At 45.2% G+C, this 14,938-nt stretch overlaps 1 protein-coding gene across 1 annotated transcript in view; it reads left to right on the top strand.

Annotated features, from left to right (window-relative positions):
- The window catches only part of PRKCH (protein kinase C eta), a gene marked incomplete at its 5' end in the record, with an annotated part of 93,261 nt that overhangs the window by 43,202 nt on the left and 35,121 nt on the right, over positions 1 to 14,938 (top strand). The window contains one exon of the mRNA XM_027698578.1: positions 2,660 to 2,814. Within this exon, the coding sequence (XP_027554379.1) occupies positions 2,660 to 2,814 (155 nt within the window). The remainder of the gene's footprint in view (positions 1 to 2,659; positions 2,815 to 14,938) is intronic.

The following is a 14,938-nucleotide window of genomic DNA, read 5'->3' as shown; positions in this document are numbered from 1 at the left end:
GAGGACAACCAGGAGTCTGAGGTGGGCCGTGGGGTTTTGCCTGCACTGGCAAAGCTGGACATGTATGTTTTAAGATGGGAAGAGTTAACTTTGTTTCCCTGAAGCTCACCTTTAAGGAAAGAGTAGAAAATCCATGTGTGTTCACCTAAGTATATGCATGTTTATACAAGCATATGTATTACTTACATAAATATACACACACACCATCCCTCGTCAGGCTGCTGGTAAATTAAATTACTTCCTGTTGGGGATCTGGCAAGAGGGATTTCTTTTTTAAGTACGGGCTTGAGGAGATGCCTGGACAAGCTGGGCTGTATAAGCATGTGTCATGTGGAGAGATCAGCAAGGAAGGAGGCGGGGAAGAATAGCAAGGAGATGTAAAAGCTGGCCTGAATGGCAAGGCAGAGGCAATACCGGTGGTGCAGCTGGAGGAAGGGCTGCCAAACAGGTAGGCACAGCACAGCCAGACTGAGTTGAACCAGCTGCAGTGAAGATGTGGCATTAGAGATCTGATAAAGGCTGAAGAGCCAAGGCTGCTGGTGGGTTTGCACAGTTCATGCTGCTCTGGCTCAAACTGCTGCCGTAGATGAGCCAGCTTGGGTGTCTTTCAGTGCCCTCTAATAAAGGCAGAGTGAACAATGAAGTGTTGTTGTTTATATAGACTGGAGATAGCGTTTAACACATGGCCTTGGTGCTGCACACAGTAGTGCTGTGAGGTTGCTGGGAACAATGGTGAGGCTGCACTGCGAATTCTGTGTTTAGTTTTGGGCCCCTCACTGCAAGAAAGACATTGAGGTTCTGCAGCGTGTCCAGGGAAGGACAACAGAGCTGGGGAAGGGTCTGGAGCACAAGTCTGATGAGGAGCAGTGGGGGTGTTTAGCCTGGAGAAAAAGAGGCTCATGGGGGGACCTTCTCCTTCTCTACCACTACCTTTTGGAGGCTGTAGCCATATGACAGTGGATGTCTTCTTCCAGATAAAAAACGGCAGGATGAGAGGAAGTGGCCTGAACTTGCACCATGGGAGGTTTAGATTTCATACTGGGAACAATTTCTTCACTGAAAGGGTGGTCGAGTGCCTGGAACAGGCTGCCTGGGGAAGTCTTTTAAATGCCTCCATTCCTGGAGGTATTTAAAAGTTGTGTAGATGTGGCACTTAGGGAGATGGTTTAGTGGTGGGCTTGCCAGTGTTGCGTTAGTGGTTAGTTGATGATCTTTATAGGTCTTTTCCAACCCAAATGATTCCATGATTTAATGATCATTATCTTCTGGAAGGAGCCCAGAAGGGACTGTTGGGCAGAGCCCAGGATGGTGTTGAGAAGCAAGCTGTCCTCATCTGTCACAAGCCATTTGCTTTCCTGCTCGTGTCCATTGAGGAATGAGAGGATTCCTGGTTGCTTTTCTTCTGCTGTGTGCGTCTCAAGATGTTAATACCAGTAGTCATTTCAAGCTGGCTGGCTGCCAGAAAGTAGAGCACGACAATGCTTATCCTCTTAAACTTAGAGAGGGTTTAAAAGTAGCTTGTAGATGATTAACATCAGACCTGGGAAGGGGCTTGTGGGGAAAGAAGGGCAAATATTATTGTTTAAAAGCCTGACTGGTCTCAATTGAATTGTATGACTGTTTTCCAATCTGCTTGTTCCTGATACTTAGGGTAAAACTAAAAGAATAAGTACTGAAGGTTCTGAAACAATTGCTAAGAGAAATTTTTGAACCAGACTGCAGCAATTCTAGGGTTTAGTTTTAGGACAGATCTCTTTGTGTCCTTCCTCTCACAATCAAACAAGCACCCCTTTTGCACATACTGAACCCCTACTACTGTTAAGCATGCCGCTCAAGCAAGTGAGCTTGCCTATGTGTAGGCTTTTGCAAAACCCAGAACAAAACCAAAAAAGAAACCTCAGAGACCAGCAACTGTGGTAAATGAACTGAACGTTATCAAACGGGTTGCTTTTCTGCTCAGCAGAAGCTTTGATTTATACTTCATCCTTATCAGTTCCTCCATCGCCCAGAGGTCTCTGCAGGTTAATCAGAGGAAAGCTGGAATCTGAGGGCCTGAAAAGCAGCTGTCATGCAAGTGTATGGCAGGAAATCCCATCCTGGAAAACAACACACGTGCTTCAGAAATAATGTTGGGATATCCTCGAGACAATGTTGTGCTGTCATGGCAAAGCTGCAGTCTGTGAGCAATCTGGTTATGCACGTTGTATTAGGGAACATCTTTCCCCAGAGATCTGAGGTGTTTACTGGGGAGCGAGTGACCTTTTACAGATTTGTCATGTGCCACTCAGCTTAGAGAATGCTGATGGAGTATCATTCCTTGCTGTTTCAGGCTAAGGATAGTTCAGGGAAAACCCAACAGGAGCTGATTAGCGATGAGCACGCACCTACTGATATGCCCAATCCACGGATGAATAGGAATTCATTTCATGACTGGGGGCAAAACTTTTGGGAGGAGTGCAGGGCAAGGAGGTGCTAACAGATCCTCCTGGTATTGACTTGATTTTTTCTGAAAAAGCATCAGCATTTCCCCCCATACGCTGTCTCATAAGTACTTAATCTTTTTTTATTTGGGAGATAATAGTTTTACTTAAGAGTTTTCTAGGCCCAACCAAGGATGTGATTAATGCTGTTCATGTTTGTTGTGTTTGCCTGTGTGAAGGATCGCCTGTTCTTTGTGATGGAGTTCGTAAATGGCGGGGACTTGATGTTCCACATTCAGAAGTCGCGTCGCTTCGATGAAGATCGGGCCCGGTTCTATGCTGCAGAAATTATTTCAGCCCTTATGTTTCTCCATGAAAGAGGCATCATTTATCGGTGAGCTCTGCATTCATTCCTTCTCTTTATCTGAACCCTGTGGCTGAGGTGATAGCTGGAGTTTTCTACTTGAATAAGCAACTGTCACTTGCTATTCACCAGGAACAAGCTGTCAGCTGGGATAACAGTACCTCCACATCCCCCCTGCATTGTTGGCCAAGGTGCACCACTTTCCAGGAAGAAGTGAAATTTTTGGGCAGCCATTAGATTAAACCTTCCTAGATTTTCTGGGAGGTGAACATAAGCATATGTTGCTTTTGCCACTGTGTGCCATGCTATTTAAAAGGCCGGGGTGTGCTGATTACACCAAAGCCTCTGTTTCCCTATAGCAGCTACAGACCTGTGTTTAAACCCTATGTATTTGACGTATCTATCCAGTGCCACTCAGCCACTAAAAGTCTTCTCATTCCTGCCATGATCCTACAGCAGGAGTTTTTCCTTCCTGTCCATGTCTGGCACCTTTGTGTTTGCAGCAGCATTGGAGCATTGTTGCCTCCACTCCGGGTCTCAAGGCTGTTCTCAGGAAGCTATTTCCCATAGATAGCTTTCTTTTGTTATTTGTCATTGTTCTGTACTCAGGGGGGCAGTTTCGTTGTATTTTTTCCTTTCTGTACTGCTCTAGTGCTCCCCTGTGAGCTCAAGCATAAAGGCATAGAGCAACCAGCATGGATCAGAGCCAGTCTGCTGAGCAGAGCCCTCCCTGGCCAGGGTGACCATTTGACCAGTGTCTTCCCATGTGCCCCAGAGGCAGAGCAAGGCCTCTTTTGGGGTGGAACAGGGCAGATGGAACAGGGAGATGTCAGCACTGTGGCAGTCTGGTTGTACAGAATGGTTTCTTTCTGCCGTGCTTTGCGGAACATCTTTGGCATCCTCCTGCCCAGAGCGCTGGAGAGGAGGAACAGACAGTTGTTTTCTTTGGAATGCTGTTACCTGGAATCCAGCAGCAAAGCATGCATATTTGAGTATGGTCTGCTGTAGCCCTGCTCAGTCCCACTTGTGGCATGCCAGCACTGCAAAGAATAATGTCAAGTCTCTCTTTTTTGCTGCGTGGTTCCAGTTGTACAGCTGGGACCCGGAGCTGGGTTCAGGATGGGGCTGGTTCCAATCCCAGCCAGGCTCTGTTGGTACCATTTCAGACTGTGGGTTGGGCCAAGTGTTGTTTGGTTTGGGATTTTACACAGTTTAACTCAGACAGTAGTGCATCCTCCTGTGACAGATAAACCTGGGTTTGAACTCACTAAAACTAGAATAGCTGAGGGCTAAAGTGGCCAAAGGGGGGCTGGGGGCTCTTTGGGGGGCCCTTTCCTGTTTGATGGTGAGATGGTAGGATCAATTAAGTAAAAGCAGCTTCTCTTATCTCTTCCTAGCTCCAAGCAAGAAACAGATGGTCAGGTGAGGACAGAGAATATTAAAATATTTTTAAGTATGAAATCATATGATATACATGGCTCGGTGAAATAGAGAAGGAGTGTCATTTTAGTGCTCTCTGGGCCCTGAGAGCATGAAAATGACTAGTGATAGATACCATATGTATCAAGCTCCTAAAGCACAGTGATTGTCTGCATAGAATAGCAAATCTACTTACTCTACAGCTGGATTTCAGTGTAATTCTTCCCTTGTGAATAATGCCAGTTGCTGAAGAGAAACCTCGCCAGATAATTACGCAAATGACATTATCCTTAAAATAGTGACATCCAGTAGTTATTGTCAATCATTCAGCAGCAAAACTGTATCTGTGCATAATGTAATGCCACTGTGCTTACAGCTTATCCTGTTCCCCCCCCCCAGCCTGCTGCCTGTCACAGGGCAGGAGTAACCGATCCCTCTGGATTTTGGCACTCTTCAAGTGCTGCCATAATTCATGGTAGAAACTGGAGGAGTAATTGAAAAGCTCCTTGAACAACTGCACAGGCTTTGATCTTGTTGAGAAACTGGTTAAGCTGTGGAGTCAGGTAGCTTCAGCTGCATGGGGCAGATTTGCAGGGGGATGACTTGGTTTCTTAAAATTAGATGGGGTTCTGGAAGATTTAAGAGAAGAGAGCTGCTGGCTGTGGTTGTACTGATCTGACATTGCTTCTGTCAGGTCACTGGACTCTAGGAGGGAGTCTGTAGTATGGAAGGGGTAACTCAGGAGGGAATCACTGCACTTGTGTAACAGAGGTTTGAGATTTTATGGTCAGAATGTGAGTGCTGGGAACAGCAGGGAGAGACACCAGGAACAGTCTGACCAGAAAGCATTTTGCCACAAGTTGTTCAAGATGTCTCTTCTTTCTGGATTCCCAGGATCAGCGGAGGAAGAGAGTTGCTGACCTAGAATACCCTGGGTCATTTGGTTTTCTTCTGGGCTAAACTTAATAATACTGTATTTCTCCTTGCCCCTTCAAGATTAAGCAGTTCAGGAGAGAATCTGCATTTGCTAGTGCAGTGAGCATTCTCCCGGTCGGTCAAGTTGCTTTTGCCTCAAGTGCTGCCAAAAGCAAGGCCTCCTCTCCATTCAAATGCCACAGAGGTTTGAAAGCCAGCACTGGAAGTTGATCAAGAAGTAGCTGAAATGTGTCACTATGGCCCGGCGTGACAATGCTGGTAGCTGCTTAAATCAGGTGTTTGTTGATTCTTCTTTCAGCCACACATAAGCAGTTTGAAATAGCTCTAGTGCAGTACTTCTGCAAATGCTACTGTGGGTCCATGACAATCAGGTTCTTGAGGCAGATGGTATATTTTGATTATATGTGATTTTTAATGTTAAAACTGGGCTTACTGCTGGATTGGAGCTCTTCTCATAGGGTGGTTTTCATGATTCAACTGAAATTTCAAGTGAGTTTGCTCCTCACTTTGAGGAAACTCCTTTTTGTTACTAAGCCGTGGCCAGAATAGAAGTCCTGTAAACACACACATATGTATTAGGGTTTTTTTAAAAGAGAGTTTTCACTTTCACAGACCTTTATTTCTTTTTTTCATTTGCAACTCTGCAAAGGAGAGATGGCTTTCTGGCCTTATCAAGGAAAGATCTTTGTCTTGCCCTAAGATAAGGTTTAGCTGCCAACTTAGCAGGACCTATTTAAAGTTACTTCCTGAAAAAAAAAAAACAATCAGCACATACAGTCCCTTATCATACAGGGAAATGCATCCAGACATGAAAACAAGCTTTATACATGTTGCAGCACAGTATATTGTGCACACCTAACCACAGAGGGGTAGGACAAGGACATATTTGGGATCAGCTCGTGCTGAATGTTGCCAGGAAAAAGTTAGGTGATAATCAAGGCTGTTGTAAATAAAATCTTTGCTCACGGGGCAATGTTTGAGCACTGCTGCTTTCTTTAAGCTTACTTCTAAAGGAAAATAGTTTGCTGGGCTCCGTTGCAAGTAGGTTGGTTTGTCATTTTTATCTAAAGATTGTATGTGCTATTTTTCTTGAGTCAGCTCTTCCAGACTTTCATTTTCCAGTTCAGCAGTTCCCAGGGTAGGGAAAGCATATTTTGGCTTCTGTGCATGCCAGAAAAAAAAACAAAGCACTGTATCTGAGCAGAATTAGGTTGCACAGTGGCTTGCTCAGTGCAAGTGATCTAGTCCACTCACAGTCTGCTAAAAAGCAAAAAGATAGTGAATGATTTTAAGGGTTTATTTTAAAAGCAGTAGCTCCTTCCATGTAGTGTTACTGTAAGAATGGCTGTTCCACCCTGCTGCCCTCAAATTCAGACCTCTTGCACAGGCTGATGTGCAGCTTTGCTAATGGATGGGTCCACTTGCCAAGGTCTCCTGCATGGTGTCCCTCATAGAGGCACCATACCTGTGTGCTGGGGGCAATTGCAAATGTTTCCTTAAACTTAGTTGTTGTGGGGCTGGATTTTTTTGGAGGAGGGGGCTTAGGGGCTTAGAGTACGATAATGACCTTTCTACAGGCAACGTAGAGCAGCCAGCCCAACCTAGTGGCACAGCCTTAACTTTTCTGACAAGCCTTCTTTCTCTCTCTCTCTGAAAATGTGTTTCTCAGTCACTTTTCAGAACACATCTTCACTACCTGCAGAGGGGATACAGGATGCAGTACATGCTGACATACCTGAACTAGAGCTGGAAGCAGAGGCAGTATCACCTTTGCAGCCTGCATTTTAATGCTGGTTTTGCCAGCCTGAGGTATGGAGTTGGATGGTCGAGACACTCAGCTCACCATCTGGCATGGCACAGTGTCAGATACATCCTTAAGGCTGTAGAGAGTGTAGCATGCAGGTAATGTAGCTGATCAGGAACCAGAGGAGCTAAAAGGCTGGGCTGGAGAGCCTGGGAGAAGATCTGGTTATTGGCTGGCTGAAGAACCTTGTTTTATCCTGAGGGCTCATGCTAGTTAGCTCATTCTACTGCCTTTGTGTCTGTATTGAAGTTTCTAATGCAACCCACACATCTAGAGATGTTTGGGGTCTGCTTGTGCTCCATCACGCCTCTGGATGTGGGATGGTGTGTACGGAGTCCCTGTGCTCTGACGTGGCACCAGCCACCTTTAAGTAGGTCCTGTGACTTGATGGTGTTTATTGGGATGCCTGGTCCCTTTGGAAGGCAAAAGATAATTATACAGTTATCCAGATGAGACCATGGTCTGGCCTTGGGGCTGAACACTAGCTCTTGGGGAAAATAAGATAGGCATATTAACAGGAAGTGTTTACTCTTCTGTGTGTTACCTGAAAGCATCTCCTCTATGTGTGTGGTATTCTTAGGAGAGGGAAAGACTCTGTCTCTCCTGGGATCTAGAAAGACTGCTGGGTACTGGCCAGGTCTCTAAAATCATCACCTTTCTGTAGTGGAGGAGACCAATTAGGTCTGCAGCTGTGTGTCTCATGACTCTTGGCTTTTATAGAGAATGGGCTTTTTGCAACAGGTTAATTCCCTGCCAGTTCAAACCTGTGACACTTAAAGGAAGCTTTACATAAGCCTTTTATGGAGACCAGTTTTGCTGGAAAGACTCCTATTAACTGTAACAACACTAAGATTTCTTTCAGCAAAATCAATTAAAAATTACGTGCTGAAAACAGAAGCTGAATGCCTTTCCTAATTATGAGCAACCACTGTTACAGAGCAACTTTTATTAGTATGCTGTTTGCTTTTTCCATGGGTCAAGGCAGTGTAGACATGGGATTCCTCATGTTTGCTCTCTGTTGTTTTTTGGTTGTTTTTCTTTTTGGCGACTGGTGATTTTGTTTATTCTCATCCCATGCCCTTTTTCACATCTGGAGCCAGATCTTATTTCCCCTGAAGTCAAGGGGCTTTCCCCAGGGAGATAAATTAGCAGTTGAACTGGATCTGTGACTGATACCAGCAGTGCTCTGTGGGGCAAACTGGCTGCCAGGGCAGGGGCTATCCCAGGGATTATCGATGGTTTGCTTAGGTGCTGTGCATAGCTTTGTTTTCTTGGCAAACAAAGATAAATCTTTTGTTCAGTGAGGTGTTTTTAAGCTTTTCTGAAAGAGAGAGACCTTGTAGCAGCCCAGAGACCTTATAGCAGCCTTCTAATACCTAAACAAGGCCTACAAGAAGGCTGGAGAGAGACTTTTTACAAGGGTACGCAGTGATAGGACAAGGGGAAATGGCCTTAAGCTGAAGGAGGGTAGATTTAGATTAGATATTAGAAAAAAATTCTTTAATGTGAGAGTGCTGATGCACTGGAACAGGTTGCTCAGACAAACTGTGGCAGCTCCATCCCTGGAAGTGTTCAAGGCCAGGTTGGACGGGGCTTGGAGCAACCTGGTCTAGTGGAAGGTGTCCCTGCCCATGGCAGGGGGTTTGGAATTAGATGAGCTCTAAGGTCCCTTCCAATCCAAACCATGTTATGATTCAGTGAAAGTTTTTGCTTGAACGTGCTACAGCAGATGCCTCTGTAGGTACTCTTTGCTGATTTGATGGATTTTTATGCTTCCCTCTTCCCCACCAATTCTGCTGTGTATGGAGAGTCATGTTGTTTGCATCTGAGAGGAGAGGGTGGAAAGAGCTCAACCAGTGCCAAAAGAGGTGAGTCCCCTCTGTGGAGCACCATAACCTCAACTGTGGGATCTGGTCCCTATTGCTCTGAGAGCTCCTAGGCTCAGTGCTTTGCAGGACTGGGGCCCTGAAGACCAGAGTAGATATATGTAGGGAGAACAAAATTAAGGATGATGCTGTGTTATGAGAACAGCAGAAAGAATGAAATATAAGCTGATTATTTGGTGAATGAGTGAAGCAAATCAGCTAAAAGCTGCAAGCTGGCACAGAATAGCGTATCAGCAGCCATGTTCCTACAGCAACTGCTTATTGTAGAAGAGGAATTTTCATGCTGGAGTCTCTGGAAATGCTTCATTCAGCTTTAGAAAATATAAAGGGATGTCTCTGAGGGTCAGGAGTGTAGTGATGTCTGTGGCTATCTTATCTGACAGTCAACAGCTCGTGTAGACTGATTTGTGCTTCTAGACACTGCATCTTCCACATAGTTTTCCACTCAGATGTGGTTGTTGCACACTTATGAGATGGGCTCTTTTACAGCCTCTGGCATGCAGTGCTTAAAGGGTTGTTTCTCTGTACTTGATCAAATGGAAAGTGCAGAGAGAAAAAAAGCCCAGCCTCTCACGTTTCGATGTCATGTTTAATCAGTCAGTGTGCAGGACAGTTTAGTCCTGATTTACAGTTATGCTTACGAAGAGCAGTCCTGTTTTGAGATCCACACATCAGATCTCTGTGCCCCATTGACTCCACTGTATATCGTCTGTGAACTTTGATGGAACTTTCCACATGACTAAGGACTACTGAATAGCCTACAGAAGTTGTTGGCTCTGCTAGTGTCTACTTTTCCTTTATGGTTATTTAAAGGGATTGATTCGAAACCTGCAAACCCTGCACATAATGAGTTTGTATAAATCATTAAAAACCAGAGCTCGAAGGGGCCTCAAGAGTTTGTCTGGTTCATCCACTGGCCCCAAGGCTGGAGAACCCTTACCTAAATGCAAATCTCTCATACTTTCACTCTTCTCCTCTGCTGTAGCTCTTACATTTGCATGTAATAACTTGTGAACTCTTACAGGCACAGACTCTCATTTACCAAATGTTTGCAATGAGAGGTCAGTGTTAGTCAGGAATTCTGGTACTGGTGCAATAGAAATAAACAGCACTGCTCCTCTGTGCAGGGGGACAAGTGATTACCTGTGATTTGTGTTCTGACATTCTTTGTGTGACTAATACATCGTTACAAAGGCATTTCACAATTAAAAAGCATCCAGATGCAATTAAGAAATAGCTACATATAATAATTACAGACAAGTTCTTAAAGAAAGGAGATTTGGAGACCAGATTTAGGCTTAATCTTTAAGTCCTAGAGCACCTGCGAATATTTAGATTAGGACTTCTGAAACTAAAAACATTTTTGCAAAAATATTGGTTTTCTGCCTTTCCCACTCTCTTCATTCTACTTTAAAGGCATAGAAGTCATGAGAAGGAGAAAAAAACCAAAAATTTGAATAAGTTTGAAGATGTTATGTAAAATGTATTTTTAAAAATTGCCCCTAAATATTATTGCTATGTTTTCAGCCAGAACTGTTCATCTGACTTTTAACATATTCCCTCATATCAAGGACATTCAGGTCTGTGGTTTTATGAATTTTGAAAACATTTGCTCCGAGATCTCCAGAATTGCCCAGCATTAATCCAGTAATTTTATTGATCTCTGTACCCATCTCAAACCAAGAAAGCTTTTAGTATTAATGTCAGAGAATATGAGCCCTGGGTTAGCATTAGGGAGGCTGATATATATAGCTGAGGAAAAGGTCTCTCTGTCAACCTTAATAAATGTTTTGTACAACTTTTTAAAACGTTATGCCAACAAAATGCTGTTGCATCTGCTCCCTCTGACTTGCTGAAATGGAGGATTTCTTGCAACGCAACGTGTTGCAGTGAGTGAAGCTGCTGTGCGTGTAAGGGAGACAGTGAGAGATTCAGTGTTGTTGAAATACTTGACCTGCAGCAACTGCCATAGCTTCCAGGGATAATTTGACTTACTCTTTTAGGTGTAGCAGGATCGGCACCTGATGTGTCCTTGGTCAGTAATACCAATGTTTAGGTTTTATTCTTTGTGCCAATGGGCAGGTAGACACTGTGCTTTTATGGAAACAGAGGAATTTTGTAAAGCCACACAGCAACCTTTAGCATCAGTGCTGCACCGCCTTGTCTGTAGATTCTAGTTCGGAGCCATCAGCTGCCTGTAACAATATACATATAAACCAGAAATAATAACACAATATAAAATTTAAATTATTACATGGCAGTGCTGCATGGTATGGCATGGCAGTAGCTGTCTGGTTTACAATTCAGAATTTCTGTGGGAGAAAATTCCCTTTTTTCTGCCACTGGTGCTGTGGGCAGGACAGTGGGCACAGCTTTGTTTCTGCCCTCTGTGTGCCAGCAGAGCTGGTGCTGGGGCTTGTTGTTAGCTGCTGGTGTTGGCCAGGATGCAGGATGTGAAGGCTATTCCCGTGGAGCAAGGGGAAAGCATTGCTCATCATTTGCCCTCTGAGTCATTGCAGCTTTGCTGTTAATAGGATGGAGAACCTCCCCTTTTATGAGGCCGTGCCTAAAGGCACAGTTTAATCTTGGATTTGTATTACCTGGTTATTATTCCACTGAAGTAGTGGCGGCATTCCAGCCGACAACAATGGGAATGAGAGCAAGCCTTTAAGTCCCAACCATGTACAAATGTGATATATTCAAAACCACGGAGATCCTCCATGCTCTGAGCTGATTTCTTCTGAATCAATTAAAGTTTCACAAGCACAATATATTATTAACATCCAGAGCTGCTTTCACAAATCTCTCGGCAGCATAGTAGAGACGTGCTCATGAATCAGGAAAATTACTTCCAAGTAGGAGAGATTATTTACTAGCTAAATCCCTGATCCAGGCATACTGCCATGGAAAATTTACCCAATAAGATGTGTATGTTCACATCTGAAGCATTTCTGATCTACATTTCAGAGAAGGCAGCAGTGTCGTGGTGCCTTGCTGGAGTGGGTCATGCCATCCTTTGGTTAGTGTGTTGGAAAAGGAAAGGGGCTGGAGGAGGAGACAGGGCAGGGGTATATGGGGAAAAGCAGGGTTAACTGTGCGAGGTAGCAGGGGGAAATTATTCCATGTGCAAACCTGTGTTGTAAAGGGATGGTAGGAAGTGATCCTTTCAAACTCTTCAAGGATTTTCAAGTAAGCCAGTGTGGGCTGCTGTAGTGAGGCTGCAGCACTTCTTGATGTCCAGACTCTGTGGCACTCATGTTAAGAGTCTGAGCTGGTGTGTGACATTTAGCAAGCGAGCTTTGGGTTTTCTCCTCCCTTCTCTGGATCTGGTTACATTCCTTTTGACATTTACCTGAATATGAAAATGTAGCAAGGTCCCATGTCCTTGTTGAGTTGTGCCTAAAAGCTGAGTTTGTGTGCTTTGTATTTCTCTTTGTCAGTATCTCTTAACTGTAGGTTGAGGAATCATGTGCTTATCTATGGTTTTGTTACAGTCTTATCAATTTAATGTTGCTTTCCGCATTTCCTGCACCCTCTCTAAATTTTTTTCTCTCTCTTTATCCTATGTAGCCATTCTTCGTAACTGGAGCTCCCCATTCCAATGTTCCTCACGTCACTAGTTCAAAACTTGGTGCCCAAACAGCAGCTTTACAGCCAGAATTTCTACCTTCAGACACTGTTGAGCACAGAGGGAGCAAAAATCTTGGCAGCTGGCTCCTGCTCCTTGCTTCTCTGCCCAGCCTTGATAAATGAGAAAGCTAAGGAGCTCCTCTGACTGTTGCCAGCTGGCCAAGCTCCCAAAGAGATAGTCCACCCACTGCGAAGGTCAGAAGGCGGCACTGCCCGGCTGCTCTTCCCTTGCATCAGCACGGAGCGTGGAGCAAGAGCTGGTCCTGCCTGTCCTGCTCCTGCTGGGGTCTCTTTGGGGCCAGGGCCAACCCCCGCGGGAGGGTGACAGCTCTTGGTGTCCTCTGTGTCCTCTGTGCTGCTTTTGAAGAGGTCAGATTTGGGATGGCTGATCAATGGTGGTAGGTTTAAGATGGACTGGTGTAACTCAGACCTGAAATCATGATTTTTTTTTTTTCCCCCTGTCCTTACACTAAGAGGAAATGCCTAAATAATGTTTTGGAAAGGAACCAAAACAAAGGGAGACCCGCTTTCAAACCCCTAAAGCCACAAGTCCTCTGTGGCATGAGTGGGCTGAAGTTGGATTCATGAGTGGAAAGTCTCTGTTTCCCACATCCCCCTACACTGTTTTGATCTTGCGAAATTGCCCTGCTCACTCAAATGGGTGACTACCCTGACAGGGATAGCCCCAGGGGCAAAGACAGGTATTTTGTGTGATAAAATTAATGGAAAACTGTCTTGCAGCCTGCCCTGTTTACTGCACCTTATTGACTCCACTGAGAGCTGCCTTTGGGGTCCTTTAGGACTGATGGTTTTCCCAAGCCACAGGGCAGTGAGGAGAATTTCCTGCCAGAGCTGTTGGATGCTGCTTTTCAATATCAGCTGGTGGCATCTCTGAATCCTCACTGACCAGGAAGCAAGACAGCAAATGCCAAATATTGCCATGAACCAGTAAGCTGATATTGGAATGGGGACACATGGAAGAGAGGGGATATCAAATGATGGTTTCTGGAGGCCTGACTGTTACCTCTGCATGAGTTAAATGTGTCATGGAGTATCGGGTATCTCTGTGTTCTGTCATGTCTAGGACAGGTTAATTGAAGCCACTGTTTGACTGTCTGAGAGGCTTCTTTACTTTCTCTTGACTTTCTTACAACCAGATTCATGCTGAAATTCTCCACCTCTTCACCAGGGAAGCTCCACATATTTCCAAGTCTTGTGTCTTCCTTGAGGCCTTGCCGTGGTTTGGGGTAGTTCAAGCTGTTCTGTTCCCTGGGGGATGCAGTTAGAAGACAGCTGTCCCTCTATAGAGGTGACTTATAGGTGTGAGCACACCATTCCTATAAGGTTCTGATCCCTAATTCCCTGAAGCCCACACTGAGTATGTAAGTGTGCCTGTATCCAGTGGGTATAACACAGGCATTGCTCAGTTGCTCCCAGGCTTTCCTTGGGCTCTGTTGGCAGGGCCATGGGCAGCATTGTCCAGGCGAGTGTCTGTCCCAGGCACTGTTATATAAGGAGGAATTTCAACGTTAATTACGTGTCTTGGCTTTAGGTTTCATTCTGTCTCTCCAGACACCAGAATTAGGCTCAGAAGATTGTGTGTGGCTTCTGCAAACAAAACAAACAAACTTTATTTCACAGGCTTTGGGCTCCACTGCTTTCTGCGGGAGCATCCGCTCTTTTGGGATGTTTTCCCTTTGTTTCCCTGCCACTGAGAAGGGACAGCAGTTTTTCTGGAGACCTTGCCGAGCATAGCTAACAGGCTCAAATATTTGAGCTGCAGGAAGGCTGGCACTTCCAGTCAGGCTGATTAAAAGGGAAAATTTAACATGTCCCTTTGCTCTCAGCCACCTTCCTCGATTCTGAAGGGCTGGAGGAGGGAGGCATGGATGGGCAGAGGCACAGCGCTGTTGCCATGAGGGCTGTAGAGGTTGGCTGGCACAAGAGGTGTGTGCTGGGCGAGAGGTATCTGTGTGGATCATGTTCTCCCTAATGGCTTTCCTCCCCCCCGGTTTGAAGTCATTAATGCTCGTTAAGCCAGGATGGAAACAAACCCAAACAACAACAGTCTACAAAATAATTCCGTCACTCCAGACTGGTTCTTTTTTTTTCCTCCAGTGAAGCAATTAGTCTCCTGTGATCCCATTTTTAGCCAGACTGGAAACAACCAGCCGGACAATAGTGAATTCCTATCCTGGCAGGGCAGTCACCGGATCCGCTCCCTGATGGGAAAGGTGAGGCGAGTTCCCTCGCCTGTCTCTCGGGGAAGAATCTCCCTAAAGAAATTCCTGTGGGCCTTGCTGAAAGCTCTATTTTTGTGCAACCTCTCCTAGTGAGTCACAGCCTCTGGCTCTCTGGCTATTCTGAGAGCTCTCTGTACTTCGGGTGTTCTCCCAGCCCACTGCAGGGTTAACCCTTCTTTGGTTTCGCTCTCCTGCATGTACAGCCCGTCCCACTCGCTGGCTGCTGATGTTGATTG

Source organism: Neopelma chrysocephalum, unplaced genomic scaffold (assembly GCF_003984885.1).
Source record: "Neopelma chrysocephalum unplaced genomic scaffold, ASM398488v2 Primary Assembly neopelma1_24, whole genome shotgun sequence".
Lineage (NCBI taxonomy): Eukaryota > Metazoa > Chordata > Aves > Passeriformes > Pipridae > Neopelma > Neopelma chrysocephalum.
The sequence above is the reverse complement of the archived record's forward strand: the minus strand, read 5'-3'. Positions and strand labels throughout refer to the sequence as shown.